At 32.1% G+C, this 26,876-nt stretch overlaps 1 protein-coding gene across 1 annotated transcript; it reads left to right on the top strand.

Annotated features, from left to right (window-relative positions):
- Positions 1–234: 234 nt before the first annotated feature.
- On the top strand, positions 235–26,687 carry LOC111707548 (uncharacterized). Its single transcript, XM_023480664.1, has 14 exons — positions 235–320; positions 3,328–3,546; positions 6,006–6,058; positions 6,319–6,530; positions 9,090–9,126; positions 11,744–11,829; positions 12,165–12,195; positions 13,632–13,721; positions 16,168–16,239; positions 16,703–16,761; positions 17,363–17,412; positions 18,239–18,315; positions 19,396–19,469; positions 26,668–26,687. The coding sequence occupies exons 1-10, from the start codon at positions 236–238 to the stop codon at positions 16,715–16,717; spliced, it is 900 nt and encodes a 299-aa protein (XP_023336432.1). The 5' UTR covers position 235; the 3' UTR covers positions 16,718–16,761; positions 17,363–17,412; positions 18,239–18,315; positions 19,396–19,469; positions 26,668–26,687.
- Positions 26,688–26,876: the final 189 nt, after the last annotated feature.

The raw sequence follows: 26,876 nt of genomic DNA, 5'->3' as shown, positions 1-26,876 counted from the left end.
AATCCCGTTTAACAGGTGGATCAGCAATAAGATAGATTTAGGATCAGTTCTCCAATCTAAGCAACAAAGGTTTCAGTTTACTAGCCATTAACATTTACCAGTTGAATAAATTGTTCAGTAAAAAGTTCCTTAAAAATCAATTTTATTCAAAAGTATTTTCGTGAAATTTATCTTCTCTTGGGCTTAAACTGTTCTGTAAAAAGTTTTGGGTTTAAAAATAAAAATTTCAGAAAAAATGTTGGAAAGTTTGGAGGGAGGAGGAGGGGGAGGATTGAGAACATTGTCTGTTATTGTGAAACAAGATCGTTTACCGACATCAGGATTATTATTTATTCATTATTATTAGTATTTTTAATTTAATTTTTAAATCATTTAATTTGAATCTTTTGGGACCAAACAAATTTCCGATATTGTGATTTTTTACGAATTTTGTCTTATTTCGGTTTTAGAAGAAGAATCTGACATTTTAATCGAAAAATCAAACTTTTCGAAAACATTTCGAAATGTTTAACAACTAGTTTGAAATTTTGAACTTAAAGCGTTTTTCAAGGAAACCTCATGCAAAGATGGCAATGCCCGATTTACCGGTACCCTTGACAACTTTGTTTTATCAAGCACGAATTAGATATATATGTTATTGTTTCTTCATTTTCATTTGCAGTTTCTCAGCTTGTAAGAAACAATGGAGAAACTCACAGGAAAAAAAACCGCTTTGAGTCAGTTTAAACGACGGTTTCTTCCACATTTTTACTCAAATTCAAGTTTCAAGGGTATCGTTGTAAATCGGGCATTGCCATCTTTGCATGGAGGCTCTCTTGAAATTACCCGTAGAGTTCCTTTAAGATATTGTTTAAGCAAAAAGCTGAAACATTCTTAAGATAGTTTGATTGTATGTTGGGTCCGTAAAATAGTAACAGCTGTTTTTACTTCTTCTTGCTCCTTTATATAAGAAAGAACTGAACTGAAAATCGTGTTATCATTTTAACAATAGACTAATGAAGATAATGATGGGTCTAAAATAATCCTAAAAATAATCAGATTTGAGCTGAAAACTATAGAATGAGATATTCTCAATCCCAATTACTTAATCTGAGTATCCGAAGGAAACACTTTTGATTTTCTTCTTAAACCGTACTTTCTTGGATATATTAGCGAAAAATCAAAATTAATTAAGAGAGTCCCTCCCGTCTCTGTATATAATCTTAAATGGCGCGCAAAATTTGAAATTTATCGGCTTCTTATACGCGACTCTGATTGGTTGAATTTTATACACTTTTCAGAGGATACTATACTACAAGATTAGGATAGTCTGGAGAATAAGAAAATGAGAGGATCAAGCATTAATCTCAATATCCACCATTCTAAGGTTTTCAGCTCTGGTAAAAAATTAGATTTTTTCAAATTTGTCTAAAGCACGTAATTAAATGTCTCATTCTGATAAAAAAAAACTTGATTGTCTAGAACTAAAATAGATAAATGTAGCAAATTAATGATCTAAAATTATCATTTAGAAGTTCTTTATTATTAAAGTTTTAAAGAAATAGCGTTTTTGCAACCCAATGTCGTAAACATAGCTATTTCAAAATCTGAATTTTGTCAGATCTAAGTTTAAAATATCAAAGGTTATTCCATATGGATGTAGGAATTAGACTTTAAAATATCAAAGGTGNTGTTTTTGTAGACTTTAAAATTACAAATTTTTAAATGTTTATGAATTGTTTGAATTCAAGAATTTAAGGATTACTAGACTTTTAGGGCGCCCGCTGTGCCTCCTGTCCTTTTAACAATTTTATTCTATAATCATTCTTTGGCGGATTTTTCTGTTCCAATTGGAGAATTTTCAATGAAAATATTTCAATTGTGATGATCCATAAACCCTACCTGGGGTCATGTGAGGTCCCACACAAAATTTTAGCCCGATTGGTTCAGCCGTTTTGGCATTTATTCAAAACAGACAGACAAACAGACAAGGAAAGTAAATATTAAGAAGAAATTTTTTATCAAACGTTACCTTAAACCTGTTCCCTGTAATCTGTATGCTATAAGATATCTTGGCTCCGGATGTTATGAGTTTGATGGATGAACAATGAACATATCCCAATATTTGAATCTAGTTATGACAAATTTCAGGCACTGTGCCAACCTTCTGTCTTTTTAACATATCAATTCTAATATTTTAGGGGGAAGTCTGATGCTCATTTCAAGTTTCGATTCGGTTAAAATCAGAAATACGTTTTGAATTTTTATTTGGTGGTTGAAAAATGAACCGTGGATCTTATATAAATTGTTAATAATTGGTTTAGGTGTTACTTTTCAATACCATGTTTCGGCATTTTTTTGCCCTATTCTCCAACACGTAATTACTATTTTCTGTAATGTTGTAATATTATTGCAATTTACAGCTATAAGAAGCTGAATATAAATTTCTGTGTTAATTAGTTTTTGTTTTCTTTCACAATCATGCCTGCTCTGTGCATTTGCAGTTTCTGAATGAGCATGATTAGGGAGCTTAAAGGGACTCTCAAACTAATTTGAAATTACACCCCCCCCCCCCATCACGTTACCCTTTAAACTTCATCCATGAGTAACAAAAAAGAAATCGTTACTTTTCCATCTGAGCCAGCGATTTTAAAGCTTCGGCTCGAGCCGTAATTCCTTAAACCAGACTTTTAGACCCAATCTTCGACCCAACTCTGACGACAGCTTGTGTCCCGTGATAGACAGCTGATACTTGCAAGATCTTAGGCTCGACTTAGGAGTTGGACCCAATGAAAATAAAACCGACCTTGGTTGGTTTTAGTGGAGATTAAGGCTCAATGTTGAGTCTTGTTCTCATCAAAACCTGCCAAATAGAATATTAAGCCGTTATTTTGAACTCAACTCTGTGGAAAATAAGATGCAGTTTGAATCCGAAAGCTCAAGCCGTCAATAAGGCCCAACGACAGCTAAGACCCGAGCCGTATTTTCCCAAACTTTTTTAATCGCGGCCTCTAGAAAAGTGATAAATATTCTAACAATTTAATTCTTTGTTCAAGTTTCAAAAATCCGTAATTTTTTTCTCAAAGGACACCGTTTTTAATCGGGTCAAAAGGGCCAATCAAAATTAAATTCATAGTCCTTTACTATTTACACAAGGAAACAATAAAAAACGAAGAAAATTCTTTAAAAACCTTAGTAATTTCTTTAAAAATTAATTGAGTCATTGTTGTCACAATGTTCATACCTTAGCAACCCAATGATGTAGGGATTAGAAAATTTAGTTTATGCTAAATTTGCAATTCCTTTTGTTTCCTAAAGGTTTTAAAAATGAATATTAAAAATGATTAGGTCGGGTTCCAGTAATACAGAGGAATCCAAGTGCAGGACTACAGATCACAGCTGATATTGGATACAAGAATCATGAAAGTCATAATCACAGTCAACATAGTTGTATCATTCAAAATGATCGATTGATTGATCAAGACGAACATATGATTGATCCAAGTGATAGATTTGAATTAGATGAAAGAATAGGAGGACAGGCGGTGTTAGACCCCAGCTCTAAAGGTAAAAATCTTAACATTCTGTTCCAAATATCCATATTACCAAAAGTATTTACAAACATTCTGTAAGAAAAATACTACCAAATTGTTATTTACAATCAGTGATAATTTAATATTCCTTACTTTTTGTTCATAACTTTGTGCAATTTCATAATAATGAACAATTCCTTTATGGGTTACTGAAAAGAAAAAAGGAGGTTTTATGGTTTGTAAATTTAAAAGTTAAAGGGACTGTAATATGGGATGGCAATTGGTAATGTCCAATTTAAAACGTTACTATTGAAAGCTTCATCTGGTCAAGTATGAATTAGATATCAATGTTTTTGTTTCTTTAAACTGTTCATTTTTGTTTGCGGATTCTCATCGAAAGTGTAAGTGGCTTGCGCATTTCTTGTTTACAAGAAGCTTGCAGAAAAACTTTTTAGCCAGAAAAACGACGGTCCCACATTTTTGATCAGACTAAGGTTTTAAGGGCACAGTTGAAAATCGGGCATTGCCATCTTTGCATGAAGGGTCACTTTAAACTATGCTTACTGTCCCTTTTATAAGTCGGCACAAATCCAGAAATTTAGGATATCTAAGTCCGAATTTTATAAATTTGAGCCGCGTCTCAAATTCACCAAAAACCGGTTTCAATTGAGCGCCGGCTAAAATCTTTTAACATTGAATACAATTTTAAGTGGAACCAACCATATTTGAGCCGTGTCTGAAATTTATGCCGTGGCTCAAATTCTTTAAATTCAGCATCTGGTTTTTGCAATTTAGCAATATTTCAATTTATATCAAATATATTTTGGGTTTGCTACAGCCAGGTTTTATACATTCTAAATGTCCATTTCTAGGACAGGTTAATAAACTTTATGTACGATTTACATTCCATCTGATAGCATATCTTAGTCTTAGATAAAAAGGTAACTGCTTGAAACTTAGAATTTAAATTCATACAATTTTTCCATTAATTTTTTTTACTTTGCCAATGTGAAATGTAATCTTTATGTTTGTATCCAAAGTTCAAAATAAAATTGTTAAGGGTTCTCGATTTTAATATGGCAGTTCAAAATAATGTTCANCCTCAGATTAAACTACTATTATTCTGCAAGCTTAAACATTTGCGATTTCTAAAGTTAGATGGTTCGTTATAAAACATCCCTCTCTTAGCTCTAGTAAAAGAAAGGGAATTCATAGGGGTTTTGGTTTTATATAAAGATTGATTTATTATATTTTGATAATGTTTCAAAAACAAGACATTTTTACAGAATCGATGTCTGAAAATTACAATTCTGAAAATCTAGATTATCTAGACATTAATATATAACAGTCGCAGTTTGAACAATCATTAAATTCAAATAAAAAGATTTGGTTGTATTAAATCTTGTTTTTATTGTTAGATAGATATAATGTAGAGCTAGGATTAGGAGATTCGAACGATTATGAAGGTTTGAAGGGAAGGATTATTGAGGTTTAAAGGGAGGGATTATGAAGGTTTGAAGGGAGGAATTATGAAGGTTTGAAGGGAGGGATTATGAAGGTTTTAAGGGAGGGATTATGAAGGTTTGAATGGAGGGATTATGGAGGTTTGAAGGGAGGGATTATGAAGGTTTGAAGGGAGGGATTATGAAGGTTTGAAGGGAAGGATTATGAAGGTTTGAAGGGATTAGAACGGATACGGGGCATAAGTACTGATATCATCTCTACAGTCTACACGTGCGATATCGATATTGACTCTAGTTCTGAACCCTCTAGTAATAAGTTATAAGAAATATATATACTGGAAGTTATTTATGCGTTTTATTAGAGTCTGACTCACGTCCTCTATAAGGCAATTATTTGCATTTTTGAAGTCATCAACAATTTTTCAAAAAAAAAATGGTTTCGCGGAGTTTTTATTTCAATATTCCAAAAATGTTTGTAAGTTTTTTCGTTCTCACATTTTATTGTGTTTATGCCTAAAATTTGAACAAAATAAAAAATTTGAAAATTTTGCATAAAACATCAATAATCACTATTTTATTTTACTCACCCTGTAATCCTTATATATATATGTATATATAATATACATGTATGAGTATGAGTATTTATAAACGAGTGGATAAAAGATACATATCTAGAAGTACAAGGTGACTCACTACATGATGCATTTTCTCATAAATATATATTTATTAAGTTATCTAAAGCTGGCTAGAAAGCTTGACAAAATTGGCTGATTTTTTTAGGGAACACCTTGGGGGGTAACATAGGCTAAAAAATATTTTGGACGTTTTTGAAATTTAACGTGCAATGCCGGACATTTCAACTATAATCATGATTTAAAACCAAGCGCGGGTAAACGGCGTAATTAACAAGGAGACCCAAAACATGATATATATATATATAAGATATATATTGTATCAACATTATGTTTCATGTTTTGCAATAATCAGTAAATAAATCAGTAATTAAATATATATATAAGTGTGTATTTAGAAGTACGAGGAGAACCACTAAATGATGCATTTCCTACCTCAATTCAACTTCAGGTAAAGTCAAACCTATTTAATGGCATTATAAACTCAAAGAAACCCTCCATCAAGGATTCACATTGACGTTGTTATTGTGTTCATCATAGTAAACAATTTGTGGCCCGTTCTTGTTTGAAAAATAACCATAAATCCATCTTACACTTTGTCCCTATAAACTAGTAAAGCCTGTGGTACTTAAAAATTATAATTTGTTTTAAGTTTTCAAACCAACTTAGATTTTTTTCTCTTTTGTCTAGATAAAAATATTTTGTTTTTAGGATGCTTTTGATATGTTTTCTGAATCATATGATCCCAGATACTTTCTGGACGAACTTTGCGAGACGAGTAGGCCAGAGTCAGAGAATCCGACGGAGCATTTTCCTCCGCAATCGGAGATTTTCAAACCGACATCAGAGCCTTCGAGGGAGGAGGATAAGACGGATTTGTTAGAGGAGACTGGATGCTATTGTAGTTCTAATTCACAAAACAGGTTTGGAACATTATCAAATATTTTTGCAACAATTTGCTCAGAATTATCTGAATTTTAGATATAAACACTGGTGCTTAAAGTGACGTAAGCGTGACACTCCATGCAAAGATGGCAATAACCGATTCACAACAGATACGACACGCATTAAACCTTTCTCTGATCTATAAAGTGGAAGATGAATTGTCGTTTTTCTAAGCTCAACAGTTTTAAATTCTGATAATTTATATTTATTTTCCTACACTAGAAATGCGGAAGTCACTTTTGTAGAGAAAACCACAGTTATAAATAATCAGTTTTATAAAATCATAAACCTTTTGAAATCTTAGTCATACTTGATCAGACAAAGTTTTTAAGGGCATTGCAATATTCGCCTGGAAGGTCATTTGCAATTACTCGATTACAGCCCCTTTAATAGGATTCGTTCTCCCAATTTTTAAGTTCGTTATATATACTACCATTTCTGGGATTTAGAACGATTTTAATGCCCCCCCTCCCCCCCCCGTCGTTAATGAAACGATCAGTTCGTTTTTATAAAAGTGAAAACTGCTCAGCTCCTAACTCAGCACACACTCTCATCTGGTGGTCTATAGTGTCTTAAGATAAGATATGTTGAGCACAAAAAGTACGTTGAGGACTGAGGAGGATTAATGAGCTCAATTTTATGAGTTTATTGGTTTAGGGAGTTTACGGGCATATTGGGGGTATAGGGTCCCTGTTATTGGATAAAATTACTTAATTTTCTTGAAAAAATCAGAGACCTAATATTTTCCTTTTATCCAATTCAATTTAAGGAATAAGAACTCCAAGAGTATTTAAAACAAATAAAATTAAAGAAAAATATTTTTAAAAATTAAATCTATAAAATAAAACAAGACATTCGTTTATATATGTATGTAGCCAATAGCCAGCCAAACGGAGGGACCGATTGGGCTAAATTTTTTGGGGACACTCATGAGTGGGCGGAGGCTAAAAAAATCGAAAAAAATGTTTTCTAATTTTTTTTTCACGGGCAACGCCGGGCCCTTCAGCTAGTTCTATATAAAGATGGATAGGATTGTAAAGTTAGTTTTGAGATTCAAAATAATCTCTTGGTTGAACATTTTTCATGCATACTCCTAATCTACAGTCCACTCTAAATCTTGGTATATATAATTTATCCGTAGGGTCTTAATGATTGCCTGATCTGAAGCTATTCATAAAATATACTTCTTATTCTCGATAGTTATATATCTTCTATTATTTATACATTTTTCAAGATTTTGGATGATAATCGTGCACAAGTCACAAGTCATAAAAAGCTGATATAGTAAACATACAGGCCGCGTAAAGGATACAGGGTGTCCCACTGAAAATAAAAGTCGACAGACGATTTGAAGGTCGTCTTATTGATCTTTGATATAATTTACGGTACTCAGTCGTCTAATGTTAGAAATAAAATCATTGAATTGAAAATCACACGATAAACCTAGTTCTGCCATTTCGAGAATGTGGTCTACCTTTTTCTGCTCTCAAAATTACTGGAGATATAACAATTTTGTTCAGATTTCAACAATTTTGGTTATCATTTCAAAAATCAACGGCGACCTGCAAATCGTCTCTCAGTTGTCATGTATCATGGGACATCCTGCAGATTTTAAAATTCATTCAAAAGATTAAAAAAATGAAAACAAATTTCATTTTTTGATGAAGCTAGGGCAGAGTGGATCTTTTCGATACAATCAATTTGAATATTTACATACAGGGTGTCCCCCGAAACATGACAGTTGGTAAGTAGTTTTGAATGTCTTCTTCCATATACTGTATTAGATATTAAAGACTTAGGTTAAAGAAATCTTTTACTCAAATATATTTTACTTTGAAATCAATTTTACTAAAATATGACTGCCATATATGATATATTTTTATTGTTCTCTTTGGTTACCATAGTTTCAGTAGAAGTAAATATTTCCATTAACCGCTAGCGCCGATTGAAGGATTCATAACTCTGATTGGATAATGAGATAGATAGAAAGATAGATGTTCCCACCAAACTATTTCTATTGGTTCAGAATAGACACCAAACACATGACTAAACCCTGATTGGATCAGGCGCTAATGGACTCGGTATACATGAGTGTGATATCAATTATAACTTAACAAATTATGAAAGAAGATATTTAAAACTTATCACCAACTGTCATGTTTCGTGGGACACCCTGTACTAGGCATCTTAGATGCTTCGCAACTTTTTTATCCATAATTCAAGTGTTTTTTTAAAGCATTATTTCCCATATCATTTTAATCAGAACTATGAAAAATATATATTTTTTTGATTTTCTAAATTTCAACGAAAAAATGTTCGATGGCAATCTTGAATACTTTGAAAACGCGATTTTTAGGATTCAGTCTGGCCACCCTTTTAATTTTCGTGAACACTCCCTTTAAGTTGCGAAATTTAGGAACATGAAACCCATGAGGGGGAGGGAGAAAAAGTGGATATAAATAGAACGATTAACGAACAGTTTTTTTGCATGTCTGATACAGAAGCATATATATTAGAAATAATAATCTCTATTTTAGTTTAGAATCCAGTTCTAGCAGCAGGGATACCTCAAGGGTAAGCATAATAATAAACAAAAAATATTTTTTGTAATCTGCAAGTTAATTAATCAAAAAGCCAATATTTTCTAATGACTAGAGCCGAGTAAACAGAGTATAAGGTCCCACGCGTAACTATTACTACATCTAATTATGTCCGGGCTGTATTGTCATTCACGTAGTTAAGATCGTTTATTAAAAAATCCACCAAAAACAGCTAAATGCATTTTAAAAACCGACCTTTTATATGTAAAATGATTGCACAGTAACAACTTTACCGGCACATTTTAAGCATAATGTCCAAGAACCAAATTTATCACATAAATAAGGGCATATATTTTTTAAAAAATAGATAGATGACAATGATAGTCTGACCCGGTGTCCAGGACCACACGGAAATTCAGATTGAATGTATTCCGGTTATTTCAAAATTTGTTCCGCATGTAGGCAGTGTTCTGTTTTGCAAAATGAAATAGCAGACATATCAAGGACTCTCATTTTTTTATTATGAAGGAAAATATAAATGCACGGAACGTTAGTTCCAAAACTAACACTTGACCCCTTTCTAACACTGAGTGTTATAGAATGGGGCACAAATTGAAAGATGAGGTTTTTAGGATCCCATTCCCAGTCCATATCGAGAGTAAAAGTCGATATTAAAAACTATGACAAACATTTTATTAAGCCTAACGAGGACAACAATTCCCAATTAAAAAAAAATTCTAAAATCACTATTATAATAGGAGTTTTTTTTATATTAAAACCCTTGAACGTTTTCAAGTAATTGGCAGGTTTTCAATTTTCGAACATATCCTGAATTTTAATCATTGTCGCGTTTTCAAGACAAAACCCGTTTTTGAATATAATCCACTTTTCAGAACAAAGCTCGCTTGCATAACTTACAAAATCAATCACTGAAAATTAAAATTATTACATGAAGACTATTTAGAACTGCAAAATATGTCTAAAATCTTAGTTTCTCCATTTTATTTGCTAAATAAGAGTAAAAAGATGATTTAATTTCCCGAATTACTAGTTAAATCTATATTGTAAGAACAAAACAATATTATTTTTTTGCATTCTCACTGCTAAAAATTATTTTTACATTATGAAAGAACAGTATGTTTTTATTTTTCTATTTTGTTTTTATTTTACAATATCAAAAAATCTTGTTTTGTTACGTTTGTGGGAAAATGTTTGAAAATTGACTTTGATATGAATTCGAGTATTTGTCTCAAAAACAGGATATGTTCCAAAAACGCGACATGAGCTGTAATGCGGTAGTTGTTTCAAAATAGGGATATGTTCGAAAATTAAATCAAGTACCAACAAAAAAGTAATTCTCACTCATTATTTTTAGCATAAAGTTGACATATTTTGTTTTGATATATAGATTTAGCCATTTTATATAAATGTATGGTGTAGTTTTGTTCAACTCAGCATGAATTTAAATACGCTTGAAATGGATAACTTTGCAAATTTGGGTCAAGTTTTTGTTTTGGAACTCATTTCCCCTAAAGGCTGGCGCTACAAGTATTCATCGGACAATCTTTATTTTATAAGTTGTTACCATACAGGACAACTTGTTACCAAGGCAACATGTTATAAAGGCAACACGTTTTCAAGGAAACATGTTACCACGATAACTTGTTATAAATGAAACTTGTTATCAAGGCAGCTTGTTACCAAGGCAACTTGTTACTAAGGCAACTTGCTACCAAGGCAACTTGTTACCAAGGCAACTTGTTACCAAGGTAACTTATTACCCAGGCAACTTGCTACCAAGGCAACTTGTTACCAAGGCAACTTTTTACCAAGGAGTTTGTTACCAAGGCAACTTGTTCTACCAAGGCAACTTGTTACCAAGGCAACTTGTTACCAAGGTAACTTATTACCCAGGCAACTTGCTACCAAGGCAACTTGTTACCAAGGCAACTTTTTACCAAGGAGTTTGTTACCAAGGCAACTTGTTTACAAGGCAACTTGTTACCAAGGCAACTTGTTACCAAGTCAACTTGTTACCAAGTCAACTTGTTACCAAGGCAACTTGTTATAAATGAAACTTGTTATCAAGGCAGCTTGTTACCAAGGCAACTTGTTACCAAGACAACTTGCTACCAGGGCAACTTGTTACCAAGGCAAATGGTTACCAAGGCAACTTGTTACCAAGGCAACTTGTTACCAATCAATTTATTACCAAGACGTAATATTATCAAGGAAAATGTTACCTAGGAAAAAGCTTTCATTGTGTAGTGTGACATGGAAAATGTTACCATGGAAATGTGGTAACTGGGCGTGATGGTACAATTACAACGTGTTACCAAAACAAGGTTACCAAGGAAAAATGTTACGGACAAATTTCCACCCCGAAAAAGACATGAGGATAGATTTTTGAATTTTAAAAATGTTGAAAGGATATAAAACCAAGACTTTTTATTGAAAAAAAAAATTATGACTTTATGTCCTTTCAGATTCTACAGTTCTTATTGTATAAACTCTGATTTTCTAATCTATATCTTTGCAACCCAATGTCGTAGAACTTCGAGATCAAATAATCTAAATTTGAAATGTCAAAGTTTGCAAAGATATATGGATTGCAAAATTTGATTTAGTGCCGAAGGCTTAATTCCTTTTAGGTTGAAGAAGGTGTATTCAGAACAAGACTGAACATAGTAGAAAAATATGATAATACTCTAACAAATTCAACACCCCCTCCTCTTAGGAAAACATTATAAGGATATATATTCAATTCAAAATATCTAAGATCTATTCATAAAAAGTTTTAAAAGTTGTATCTTATCTATCTATCTATACATATAATTTTGTTTGTCTCTTTGTCTGTCCTTTTGTATTTTGCTAGAAAGAGCAACAATTAAAAGTTAAAATCGATGATGGACGCAAAGCGCCCTTGGAAGCCAAGCCCTTTAAAATTATGTTAATTAAATCTAAATTACATTGTGTTTCTCATTTTGTGAATTGTGACGTTTTCAATCTGTTAACTCGTTTACTGAAAATTCTTTTTATTTTATAAACTGAAATAATGAACTTTTCATCCAGTATTGAATTGCAATGGGACCTCTTGGCTAAGGTAAAATTAATCTATGTATTTAAATAATTAATTACATAAAAAAATAAATAGAAAACTAAATAGTAAAAATAGTAAAGTTCTTCGCTCAGTGATATATACATATTTTACATGTATATGTTAGCTCTGCCTAGCTAAACGCGCGGCTAAACTTTTTAAGGAACCCATGGATAAATTTGGATTTTTTTCTTTTTTTTTGTAATTCCACGGGCAACGCCGGGCATTTCAGCTAGGTAAATATATAACTGAAGAAAGATTCATAGCAGATAAATATGCATATTGAAAAAATTCTTGCGTGTTATCTATATGTTTTTAATAAACAATCTGGTTGGAAAATTGAAAGGCGAAAAAAATCCAAAATAACATTTTTAATTTATTTAATTTGTTTCAAAAGTACGTTTGAAAAATATGAAAATTGCAAATGGTTTGTTTATCACTATTTTGATAAAGTGTTAATTATAATTATCTAAAAGTGTCGTGTTTAAGACAAGAATATGTCATTATCATAAGTACTTGATTTAATTAGCTTAAACCAACTTTTTCTTCACTCCTAGGACATTTATTTTAAACATTAAAAAGTGCAAAACTGCCATTCTGTAAAATTGAAAATGTGCATGCAATGTGCAATTAATTTGAAAACGTGTAAAAGTGCGCAATAATGATTCATTTAATTCGTTTTCTAGCGCACCTCGTTAATACTAATTGGTTAGAAAGGATAATTTAGTTTAACTTTTGAGGAAAATGGGTCCCGAAGGTTTAACAATTGAGGAAAACGGGTCCCGAAGGTTTAAGAATTGAAGAAAACCGGTCCCGAAGGTTTAACAATTTAGGAAAACGGGTCCCGAAGGTTTAACAATTGAGGAAAACGGGTCCCAAAGGTTTAACAATTGAGGAAAACGGGTCCAGACCGAAGGTTTAACAATTGAGGAAAACGGGTACCGAAGGTTTAACAATTGAGGAAAACGGGTCCCGAAGGTTTAACAATTGAGGAAAACGGGTCCAGAAAGTTTCACAATTGAGGAAAGTGGGTCCCACAGGTTTAACAATTGAGGAAAACGGGTCCCGAAGGTTTAACAATTGAGGAAAACGGGTCCAACAATTGAGGAAAGTGGGTCCCACAGGTTTAACAATTGAGGAAAACGGGTCCCAAAGGTATATCAATTGAGGAAAACGGGTCCCGGAGGTTTAACAATTGAAGAAAACTGTCCTGTCTGATCAAGTATGCATTAGAAATGTTCATTTTCAATTGTGGTTTCTTGGCAAAAGTAATAAATTCCGCATTGCTTGCTTTTAAGAAAGACTGGAGGAATTGTCAGAATTTAAATATTTAAGATGTTATCCTCTACATTTTTGATCGGATTAAGATTTCAAGGGTATCTTTTGCATGGAGGGTCACTTGAGATTACGCTTACAGTCCCTTTACTCCATGTTTTGTTTAGCCTAAACCTAAAAAGCGAGGCCGGAAGAAAGGGTACAGGAGTGAAAACACAAATAGTGAAGGAACCATCTGCTCTATTTGTGGAGATAAGGTAAATCAAGAATTGTCAACCTTTTTCAAAATAGATGAATATCCCCTTAAATACAGATTTATAGCGATATTCTTGTTGAGAGCTCAAAAACGCATTTTTATTAATTGTCCTGTTTAAATTCCAATAAAGAATTTTTTACACAAAAAAAAACAATTTCTTTGATGCATTTAGTTTTGAACATTTGTTCTAATCCGTTTAAATTTGAAGTGTTTGCCCCCGGCCTTACAACGTACTGCAGTGGCCATTTGCCGCCACCAAGAAGGGTTTCGTGTAGCCGCCACTTTCAGAACATATTTTGCACACGAATACTGACATAATATCAGGGCAAAAACTAAAAACATTCAGACCCCACACCATCACATATAATATTCTACCCTTTAGTCGGGGGCTTTACATACAGGGTTACCCACAAGGAATGAGATTTTAACGACGACCTGCAATTCTTTGAATATGACATTGAAGATATAAAGTGGCTAATTTGACGAAGAAAAAACAATGTAACACTGTAACAATTCCATAAACCATGAATGTAAGGGGGAACAAATTCCAAACAGTCGTCTCTGAAGTCTCATTCCTTGTGTGTAACCCTGCACGTTCATTATGGATAGAAAAGGTGTAATTTCGAATAATTTTAATGCAATATGTTTGAACAATTATTGTCCATTCAGAGCACTTCAATTTGGCAAATTGGTTACGAATACGTACCAGAGTTTATTAGATACAAAAATGTTTAAATGAGGAAGGGGGGGGGTTGGGGTAGAGCCAGAAAGTATGGATAATCCATCCTTAGCTGAAAACTTTAGAATGGAATATATTTAATCCCTATCGGTTAATTAATCTGGAGATTAATAGCAAGAGGAGAACAATCATTATTTAATCTCGAGATTAAGAAAAAGAGTGGATTAAGCATTAATCCCGATATCCACCATTTAAAAGTTCCCAGCTCTTGATCCCTAAGAGGGGGAGGGGCGGCCCTAATTCTATCTCAGGTTTAATTCCTATTAAAAGAGACATAGATTCCATCGGTCATTCTCTAGAAAATTTATATTATATTTTCTTGTGGATTTGAAAAATTGAAATATTATAAATTCTGAGCATCCATAAACCTTCCCGTGGGTTCGATCAGTTCAGCATTTTTATGTTTATTGGATTCAAACAGACAAACAAACAAACAAGCAAAGTTTTTATATAAATTTTGGGCTTCTAGACGAAAAAAACCTGGAAAATAATTGAAGAAACGAACAATTGCCATGCCGGGATCACATTCAAGAAAATGACTTTACACTTTTTGTTTGCCTATGCTATACTTTACTGAAATATAATAGCTCTGCTCCGTCACGCAAAAATGAACGCTGATCATTAATCCTTTTATGCTGACACTATTTATCATTTTCATATCCTTAGCTCAGCATAGTTACTGTACTTTTTCATTGGATGTCTATCCCACGAATTTAAATTCAGAACAGAAACATTTTTAAAACATTTTTTTTTCTCTCATTACCTCTATTTAAAGGGACTGTTCACGTAATTTCTTTAGTTAAGCGGAGTGTCTGATTCACAACGGTTCCCTTTTTGTCTGATCGTACAATGTACAATGTACTGCACGACTGTGCTTTAAAGATAAGATTTATATATTTACTGAAAAAAACATAAACATTTTTAACTGTTTATGACAAAACTTTTTACCCTGAAAGGATAAGTCCGTACGGAATTTATTATGTGTTATTCCTCTCACATTGTGGGCTACTTCAACAAACAAAAATTCACAATCTTTAGATCGTTTGATTAAAGGCCTGAAGGTCGTCAGTAAAGTGGCATCCTTTTGTTGATAACCCTACAATGCTGGTGAAGGGTTATCCACAAAGAACTAGACTTCAGAGACGACAGTATGGAATTGATGAGAAATAGCTAGATTCGTTTCACAGAAACTTTTAATATTTTTAGTCTTTTAAAAGGTTTTACGACAAACTGAGAACAATTTAAAATTATATTTTGTAGAAGTTTGCTTTTATCAAACATGCAAATTTGTTATCCTGTGAAAATATAAGACAAACTTCTACATAAAAGACAATAAAAGACAAACTTCTACATAATAAAGTTCTAAAATGTTGAAACCTTCTCATATTGTCGTAAAACCTTTCAAAAGTCTAAAAACATTACAAGTTTCTGTAAAACGAATCCAACCATACCCAACTGTATTCTTACGTTCATGATTCCCTGCAAGTGCAAACTTTTTTTGCCAGATCATTATATACTACATCAAAAGACTTTATTTAAGGCAGAACTGCACTGAAAATTCATTTCATATATTTACAGTCTCATCCTTTGTGGGTAACCTTGTGAGAAAAAATAATGTCTACCATTTTTCTGTCATAGATTTTTTGTATCTCCCACATCATTAAAATATCTGAACAATTCCTTTCTTGATGGTTAATTAAATGCTTAGGCTGGTCGACACAGTTACTATGGAGGAATATCTTGCCAATCCTGTAGAGCTTTCTTTAGACGATCCGTTCAGGTAGGATATTCAATTATTCAACCTTTTGTTCATCCATCCTTCCATTCATCCTTTCACCCTTTCACCTAACCTATAACAGTCCCTTTAAGTAATATTTTTGTTTGTTTGTGTTATTATGAAATATGCACAGTTGGTTTAAATCATAATGTTCTCTACGTGCATGGAGCTCTTATTAGTTCACTTTTTCAAAGTATACTTCTTTCTCATGCAAATTGGAAATTTCTGGTTTGAAATGTAGGGGGAGGGGGGGGGGGCAGTAAATACACGGACACATAGATTGCAAAACGTGACTTGGCGAGTGTTTACCAATGTTACGGCAATTCTACAATTAAAAAGCTAAAATACACAATTACTGTTATGATTGTCTAGCTAATGCGGTTTAGAATTTCATTTCAATTATTTCATCTTTCATGCTAATATATAAAAAACACATTTAAAGAAATTATATTCATATTTTTTTCAGAGTGGAAACTATTAACATTTCTCGTGTTTGGATATGAACCCGTGCTTAATCAAACAAAGGAAAAACATTCATTTTTGGAATGTCATGATTCCAAGAAAATTTTACTGTTCATCGACAGCAGAGAAACCCGTGTGTTTATCTCTAAATTGTTGCCTAAATAGCAGACTAACTGGAGTGCACATTAGCGTTCTCTGTGAACTCAACGTAGCTGACCCTTACATAACTTTTTCGAAAATCTTGCATATTACGTGTCCAACATGGGTTTTCAAAAATTCAATTTATAAATATCTATTTTCTGTGACTTCTTAGATATCAAAAAGCTTGAACGTCAAAATCACGTTTACAGTCCCTTCAAAGGCCTTAACGTGTAATAGTGAATAACCCTTCAATTATATAGTGGCACGAAAGATTCACAATGGAAATCTTTAAATTCTTGTTTGATCATTCATGAAGGAGAAATTCTTATTTTAAGGCAGAAAATTGAGTGCCTGAAATTTGAGGGTACACTGACGCCTCAAATGTACCGGTACTCAATTTTTAGACTAAAAAATAAGTAATTCTCCACCATTGTTGGTAAGTCAAAGAATTAAATGGTAACGATTTATTTGAACTGCATTTTTAAATTGTAATTTTTTTATCAAAACTTGAGTGTATTTTTAGTATAAGGAAAAAGTGTAAATTCTGCCGATTTAAAAGTTGCTTGCAGTCAGGTAGGTTTTTTTATTCTTTTTATGATAAGATTTAAAGAGAGATCATGCAATTTCTTGGAAAACTTCAATGCTATCTTTGTGAATAGAGCATGCCTCTATTTTATAAGGAAGGGTAACTTGAAATTACAATTTAAAATTCGGTGATGGTGATGGATCAAACCTCTGTAGAGTAAAAAAGTAGATGTTAGTTCCACATTTATTGAAAATAAATTTCGGTTTGGGTTGACCCTCGTCAGCTCTTGAGATTGTTTCTTCACAAAGATTAAAACAGTCCTTTTTAATATTACCAACAAAATTCAAATTTTAGAAATCCAAGACGATTTAAATTTTGTTACTGAAAATCCATTTTTGCTTGGGACACCCATATTTCACCACTTTTCACTTTAGAAAATATTGCAATTAAAAAAAAAATTTCCAAATTGTTAATGTTCATACAATCTGAAAAATCACCGTAAGCCCCCAAAAAAATATTTTGAAAAATTTCTTATTATACTTCATTTTCTTGGAAATTTTATGCTGAATTCAATATGAAAAGTTCTTATAAAAATATTAAAATTAGAGAAATTGTAACCAAACAACGGTCCAAATATTTGTGTTTTAACTTTGTAATGTTTTCTATCTCTAACTCATTCAATTTTTTATTTTTTAAGCGCTTTTCAGATTTGAATTCAGCATACAAGAAAATTATGGAAAACATGAGATTTTTCATTATATTTTCTTTTGAGGCCTATACGGTCATTTTTTCTTTATTAAATTGTCGATTCGCAACCGTATAGACGATTTTGAAATATTTGTATTTAAGTGAAAATATCCATATATATTTTAGGAATGAAGGTCTCCTATGTGCTGAGTTCGAAGAATTTAGATTCAACTGGAGTTGATCTTTTTACTGAGGATTCACAGGTAAGCTTTTCCTATTCTACAGATTTCACAGATTTGATCTTTGTTAAAAATAGTTTCTGACGTAAAGCAAGGATGTAATGCAAGGAAATTTATTTCAGAAGTGTACACATATTTTGTACTGCAGTGTACTGTCTCTGGGCGGTAATGTAAACACAAGACGGATTTAAAAGCCTGAAATGGGATCCTTCTTTCACATAAAAAAAGGAATGAAATATTCTGGTCATAGGAAACTATTATATGAATTATCAAAATTATCAAAATTATAATGCTTTTAACCTCCTCGGATACTAAACGAACACTGATGCCTATTCTTGTTTACAAATTCCGCCCAAAGAGAACTGGTTTCAATGTGTACGCAGAGTATACACGACCGCAATTAACTTTCCTTGCCTTACACCCTTGACATAAAGGAAGGAATGTGTCAAGGTTATAATGCAAGAAAAGTTATTTCAGACTCAGAGGTGTACGCATCTTTTGTACTGTAGTGACTGTCTCTGGGCGGTAATGTAAACACAAGACGGATGTCGAAACCTGACATGGGATCCATTTTTCACATAAAAAATCAATGAAATATTCTGGTTATGAGAAACTGTTATTTGAATTATCAAAATTTTCAAAGTGTAATGCTTTTAACCTCTTCGAATATTAAAGGAATACTGATGCATCTATTCTTGTTTACAAATTCCCCCCAGAGAGAACTGGTTTCAATATGTACTCAGACTATACGCAACTCCAATTAACTTTCCTTGCATTAGTACCTTGGAATATATCAGCAAAATTTCCTCACAGAAATTGCAGTTCACTCTATCTTTAACAAAGTTATTGGGGTTTCTTTATCAAAAATTTTAACCACATTTCCACCATTTTAACAAGAATATATTATATACTATTATTGCAAATTGTCACCTTTGAGAGCTTTTAAAAAAACATCTGTTTCTTGGAGTGTGTGTTTCTATTAAAAATGTAAAGTTAATTAACATCCTTTTTTCAATTTAAACAAATTCTCCAACAAAATCAGGAAAATACAGGAGATTTCTTAAATTTTGAAATGAAATGCTAACAGACATAATTATATATTAGGCTGATAAATCTGGATTACGAGGGTTGAGAGAATATCCTGAATTTACTCTTCTTCAAGCAAACTATGTTTATAGGTGAGCTAGAAATTTGTAAAATGAAATAAACACATTTTTGGAAAACAGATTTTTGGGAATTTATTTATATTCAAAAGTTTACTTATGATACAGGGTGTCTCGCTTTTTTTAAAAATCGGCAGGGAGACAAAAATGACGTTAGAAAATAAAGTTTTTGCCGACTAGAACCCAAACGTAGGGTCATGTCAGGTCCCCCATCTTGAACCAATTAAGATAATATTGTTTATGTGGCAAAACAAGGATACGTACTGCTAAATATTTTAGAGAACAGATAATCGAGTATCCCTCGGTTTTAACATTTTTAGTTCTTTGAGTTAGAAATAATAAGTGTTTTTTTAAACTTTTAAAATTAATTAGAAAATGTGTTTTAATTGAAATAAAATTTAAAATCTAAACATGAAAAAATCTGTTTTTAAAAATAGTTTTTGAAAAATGATTTATATTTTCTACTCTTTAAAATTCATTTTTTAAGGGAGTCTCTAGGCTTTATTGGTTCTTGCATGCCAGCGTGGGTGGGATAATATATATGCATGCATATATTCAAGTCAAAAGAAAAGTCCATGGCAGTTAAATGATAAACATATAAAAAAATGTATTTAGAGGTGCACTATAAAGAGGGTGTACTAAAACTTCTAATCCTGCATAAACTGGACCATGCTATAAACGTGGTTTTAAGTGACCAATACATCCATACCCTTTAATCCTTTAACAGAACATTTGTTTCCGTTGGACTGTGTCAAAGGTTTAAATGGTAAATCAGCCTTTCCCCTCCTTGCATGAAGGGTCATTTTATATTATGCTTTACCCTCTTGTTTTAAACAGTTTTAGAATAGATAAAGTTTATATTGGAACACCTTGTAATATACACTGTAGGTTAATTTATGCTTAGTGTTTAGTATTCAAAGTATGTTGTGCACTTTCATGCCATTCATAAATCATAAAACTTCAAGTAGATTGCAGTCACGTGTATCTTATTAGATCTAAGTATATCCTGGAAGCATCGAAATAAAGCCAATTAATCAAAATACGTCAAAAAAGAAGTATGGAATTACGATTTTTTTGTTGGAAAAATGGGCTCGAAAGTAACGGCGAATTGACTATTAAATAAAACATCTGGATCACCGTGCACACACGTGTTAGGACTGGTGTAGCATCTGAGTTCTGGTACCATTGAAACTAAACCAACAAAACTAGTTGTTAAAGCTTGAAAATTAAAACAAGGTCCTTACCTCGGTGTTTAATGGTAAAATTACTTAACTGAAGGGGTTGGCAAAAATATGCAAGCTTTTATCTAAATATCGAGAGGAAATTTTGTATTTTTTACATGCTTAGATTGGTTGTTATATTACAGTGAAACCTTTAATAACGAATACATCGGAAAAATTTATCAAATGTCGTCTTGACATTTTTCAATGAGTTTTATACTATATTTGGTAAATTCCAGTATTTGCGAAAATAAATAAATAGCCCCATTACTATGCAGGAACAGTTTTAAAAAGCTCCATATAATCATTTAATTAAAAAACTAAATATCTGCAACATTCCATTATCAGAAACTGAAGAATACGACATTTGATGAATTCTTTCAATGTATTCGTTATTAAGGGTTTCACTGTATTCATTACCCATAAATAAAAACATAGCAAAATTATTTAAACAAATTAAAAAATTTTATCAGACAACAAATCATGAAGAAGTAAATGATATACTCAAAAATATTTATATGAGAAATTAAAAAAATTAATGTATTTTAGACTTGAAAAAAGGACTGGATGTAAAAAGCCAAAATTGAGTGGAATAACGAAACATATTTTGTACACAAGCTATACATTTTAAGGATACAACTGGTTAGTAATGGATCTACTGAGGCTGATCTAAATAACACAACATTCGCCTGTGGCGAATATATATTTCCATTCAACCTTTATGATTAGGCACAGGATGAGAACTAGCTTGGTCTTGGGCATAAGATGGGCGTTTAAACTCATTTCTACATAGACTATAGAGTTCCATTACACTCCTTTGTCTGGCATCAAATTCGGCCCTGGTTAACTGTGCTGACATGAGATAAACAAGATAAGAAAGGGTTCAATATCCTTTAGGGTCTAGCCTATTGGCTCATCAGGCTGCAAACATACTAAGAGTTCAATAATCTTTGGTAATAGGCTTGGGTAAAATTGCTAGGCTTACAAGCATATTCTCCCTTGGGAGCAATAAACTGTATGGTACTTTATGCAAGTTGTGAATCCTTGGATTGGGTTCACAGTATNACCCCTGATATAAATACACCGGCATTTTGTTATCTTGTCAAATACATTCTTCAGATTCTGCAACCCTTATCTTTAGGTTGGGCCAAGAACAAATCAGCCAATTAGTTTTTTAATTTAAATTTCCGCATTTTATCCTGGGGTCAAAACTTATGAACTGCGGATAATTTGAAGTACAGATCCGACTTATTGGCAACCAGAGCATTTTTAACAACTTCTTCATACAAAATATGAAGAAAAAACATATTATGTACAGTTGACAAGTTCCAGGGGTCCTGTGATTAAAGAGGGGTACATGTCCAGAGTTTAAAACCTTTATTAGATTAATAATATATTATGTACAGTTGACAAGTTCCAGGGACCTGTAATTAAAGAGGTGTACATGTGTACATGACCATAGTTTAAAACCTTAATCAGATCAATAATATAGTATGTACAGTTCACAAGTTCAACTGGTCCTGTAATTACAGAGTTTAAAACCTTTATCAGATCAATAATGTGGAATGTACCCTCGGTTTTCCAGCTTGAAAATGATTACTTCTCACAAAAACCTCTATGGTTTCTTTGAAACAGAAACGCTCAAGTCACTTTAGAGAGAAACCACAATTGTAAATAATCAATTTTCAAAGCTTACATGAAAATCTTATTTATTCTTGGTTTTCATCTTGAAAAGAAGAAAGTTGAATCCCTTACCCAATATCTTTTATGATGAAAATCTGACTGATAACAGACTTTTAGATTGTTGAAATAATTACTGCTCAAAATGAAGCAACAAGAGAACAATTGGCATATTTGAAAAACCATAAAATTACAAATATAGCTAATTCCGTCATTTTCAAAAATCGAGTTACCTTAAAAATTAAAGGTTTGACATTTTCTAAAATGACTTCACCTTAAAAATGTAGTTCACAAATTTGCATTTAACCTCTTTTCCTCAGTTTTCTAGGGGGGGGTGCACGGACCCCCCCCCCCCTCCTCTCTTCAATACTTATGGGGACTGTAAAGGAAAAATGAAAGAGGGTACAGGCTGAAACCTGAGCATTTTAGGGGTTGACCCCTAACCTCTGTATCACGTGACCAGTATACTGCAGTGCCATTGGTGGGAGTTCTGGTCACATGATACTGACGTACAAATAACATTTTCAATTATATCTTTTATAAATGAAAAATTATTAAATTTAAATAATAATAGAAGCAAACCTAAGTTACTGAGGCTCCTCTGGGATATCTGTGCTCTTGATCTGTTTAAACCTATTATTTTTATACAAAATTTTATATAAATAGATTTTTGTATAACAGTTTTGTAACCATTTCTCGAGACAGGAACATCTGCAGTTAAAGCTCTCATGGGTCTCGATCAACTCCTAAAATGTTTAGATTTCAGCATATACCCCTTTTCATTTTTCCTTTACAGTCACTTAAACTCAAAATCCCAGCATGTTAAGGTTCACTAATCAATAAACAACTATATAAATAATATTTAAGTCAGAGACTGATTTATTACTAGATGATTAGTAAGACAAAAATTTAAAAGGGCTAATTTCCATAATTATACATCTCTTACTACCCTGGCCACTTGGTGTCCCAAAAATTTTCGTTGCAGGAACACTTTTGGTCTTGACCTTTTCTTTGTAAAAAAGAGAACTTTTTCATTTTTAGAAATACAAGTTCATTCGATACCGCATAGCGCCATTACAGACTTGAGTTTCGCCTTCTGCTCATCTGAAATGCCCTGCGTTGCCCGTGAAATAAATAAAAAATTTAAATTTTGAATAAAATCGAATTTTCTTAGCCTCATGTTACCCCCCTAGAATACTCATTTGTTCCCTCAATAATTTATCGCCAATTTGATCCAGCAGTTTGATCAGATATAGCTCACACAAACACACATATATATATTTATATATAAGCGAAGAGCTTTATTATATAGATACATATATCACAGATAAAATGAAATATATATATTATAGAGGACGTGAGTCAGACTCTAATGAATACGCATAAATAACTTCCAGTGTATATATTTCTTATAACTTATTACTAGAGGGTTCAGAATAATAGTTTTATATCGAGATCACACGTGTAGATGTTTTTTAGTACCGTGCCCCGTATCCGTTCCATCTCATTCTGTTGAATCTTGTGGAACTTGTTTAACGCGGCCAGGCATCGTCTTCCACAATATATATATATATATATATATTATTGATTTATTTGTCTTTTTGTGACAAGTAAACGTCGAAAAAAGAATTGCCAAAGATAAATGTCAAAAAATATTTTGATTTTTTGAAAAGCAGAAAATTACACTTTATTTTTATTGTTATTGTTTCAAAATATATGAAAGATTGGCAACAAAAACCAAAATTATTATTAGCAGAAAGATTGGCTCAAAACATCGTTTAAATTCTGGACAACCTTAGCCTGGTTAGAACAGGTTTAATTATATAATTGCTCTGGAATGTTAAAGATTAATGCTCTCATGTTTAAACTATTTGTTTAGTTAGACTGCTCATAATAAATATTAATTTAGGGTGTCCATTTAAACTATTTGTTTAGTTAGACTGTTCATAATAAATATGTCTAATATATACATATATAACTTCTTATTCAGGGTTTCCATCGAAATTTTCGTTGAACGAAATACGCGAAAATGAACGAACGAAATACGTTCATTTTAGTTCAAAATTTTTGCGAATTTCTAAGTACAAAATTTTCAACCTTATTTTCGCGAAAATTTCGTTCAATTTTCGTTCGATAAAAAAGAAAATAAATAGTTTATCAGTAATTTTCTGCATTTCTATTTTCACATCTGTTAGTGTTTAGAGTTGAATCTTGAATATACAGGGTTACCCAACAACACAAAGGATGAGACTTTTTCAACATCACAGTTGTGAAAAAATGTTGGCAATTTTTCTTAATGCATAGGGTAGGGTGAAGGACAGTTAAACGGGGGGGTCGGTGTTTCAAAAAAAATCAGAAATGCTTAATAACTTTTTTTTATTAATTAAGCTACAGTGCAAAAAAAATTCAATTTGAAAAGCCCTTGAAAAATGTAATAATTTGTGTCATATGTAAATACTTTTCAAAATAAAAAATAATTATTTTTAAACATTTTTCAGAAATACTTTTTGAACTTATTTTTTGAGGAAAAAAATACGATTTTTACCGAAAGGTCGGAAAATTTTCGCGAATTTTGAGAAAATTTTTAACGAATTACGCGAAAAAAAATTTTACGAAAATTTTCATTTTCGTTCAATTTTTTGTTGCATCAACGAAAATTTCGCGAAAGAGATTGAACGAAAATTTGTAAACCCTATCTTCTATATAATAAAGCTCTCTTCGCTCATATACATATATTTATATTTGTTGAAGAAAACTGGCAGTCTGTAATACTTTTGATTAGAAAAGGATGATAAATTGGTTAAAGTTAAAAAAAACCTGAAAGAATTGATATTTTGGAGATTTTGATAAATTTACATTGTTATCAAATCGGATTTTGATATATTTCATCCATATTAAAAAGAATTTTTATACTTTAATCAATAAGTTTACACAACTTTTTTAAACTGATGAGCTATAACTTGCTAAATTATTAAATTAATCCTTAATTCGACATCAAGTCATTATCATCACCCTATGGTGAAGTAACTTAAACAAATATGGACACTGAGCATATATTCTTAAATTTTCGATGCAAAATTTCTGTAAACTTAAGAAAGTTTTTTTGTTTGTTTAGTATTACGAACTGAGCGTTAAAAACTTGACAAAGTTTACAATTTCGAAAAAAAGTATTTTGAAATGCTTTCAATTTAAAATTTTCTTTACCGAAAATAATAAAAAAGTAAATTTGTTGTAAATTTTTCCACCCCTCTCAATCATTTGTTAAGCCTAATCCATCCTTGTTTTGCCCTCATCACTCACAAATGATCCGCCCCCTTTTAAAATACCCCACCCATGGCAAATGGCTTTATCTAAAATTTGCCCTGAGCATAAATCCCGTCATATGACCAGATAAATTATCAGAAAAACTAGCTTGAGATAAATCAGCCACTTTTTGTCCAACCCTTGGGTAAAATGATTGAGCGTTGTTTAAGATGTTCATTAAAATAATACCAACTTTTCCCCTCATATAATCTTTAACTCCCCCCCCCCTCCCTACTTCTTACCCCATTGGTTAGAACGGTCCGATAATTATATATCGTATCCTACAGTCTAAATATGTAAACTTGAGCGTATCTTGGTTAGACCTAAACTGCACTAAAGACAGGCTAGGGATGATTTAGCTAAATACATACTTGCTTTTTATAAAGCAACGAAAAGTTTCTAGGGTTGCTTGGCTTAAACTTCAGGAATAACTATAATATGTACTAACATCTAATTAACCTTTTTATAATTGATTAAGCTAAGTACACATTTCAGTTGATTGCGCTAAAAAGTAAGCTTACCAACCAACCCCCATCCCCCTAAAATTTGTAATCAAACACTTTTGCATCTGATTACATAAATAATTTGGATTTTGTTTTAAAATTTACTACTTAAGACCGTATATATAAGTACGTTGTACCAGATGAGTAGAATTCAAAAAAGTGGTAACTAAACTGAATTGCATTATTTTGAGATCCATTTTTAAACATTCAAAGTTTTTAAACTTTTAACAAGTTCCACAAAATTCGGAGATGCTATTCCTGTTTCAAAATGTTAAGCTTGAGTTTACTTGTGCAAATTGTGCAAATTTACTCTCTGACCAAAGATATATTAACGAATACGATTGGTAAATTCGTTTTGATAAATCATTTTGAAAAATGCTTATTGTTAAAATCTTTGGTCAGAAAAAAGGTTTTGTAAATACTAATCAAGCATATTACTGTAGGACAGTCTGTTTTAGCCGCAGTTTTCCTTGTTTTAATACCTGGAAAACAATTTCCTTGTTTTAGTACCTGGAATACAGTTTCCTTGTTTTAATGCCTGGAAAACAATTTCCTTGTTTTAATACCTAGAATACAGTTTCCTTGTTTTAGTACCTGGAATACAGTTTCCTTGTTTTAGTACCTGGAATACAGTTTCCTTGATTTAGTGCCTGGAATACAGTTTCCTTGTTTTAGTACCTGGAATACAGTTTCCTTGATTTAGTACCTGGAATACA

The sequence above is a fragment of the Eurytemora carolleeae genome, unplaced genomic scaffold (genome assembly GCF_000591075.1).
Source record: "Eurytemora carolleeae unplaced genomic scaffold, Eaff_2.0 scaffold772, whole genome shotgun sequence".
Lineage (NCBI taxonomy): Eukaryota > Metazoa > Arthropoda > Copepoda > Calanoida > Temoridae > Eurytemora > Eurytemora carolleeae.
Note: the sequence above shows the minus strand (reverse complement) of the source record. Positions and strands in the feature narration are given on the sequence as shown.

What these genes read in the sequence shown, in the direction of transcription:
- LOC111707548 (XM_023480664.1), top strand. Translation starts at nt 236, where the DNA reads ATGTTGGAAAGTTTGGAGGGAGGAGGAGGGGGAGGATTGAGAACATTG. An exon ending in GCAGCAGGGATACCTCAAGG is followed by an intron (nt 9,127 to 11,743) that starts GTAAGCATAATA and finishes AATTCCTTTTAG; the next exon opens with GTTGAAGAAGGTGTATTCAG. An exon ending in GCTCTATTTGTGGAGATAAG is followed by an intron (nt 13,722 to 16,167) that starts GTAAATCAAGAA and finishes TTAAATGCTTAG; the next exon opens with GCTGGTCGACACAGTTACTA.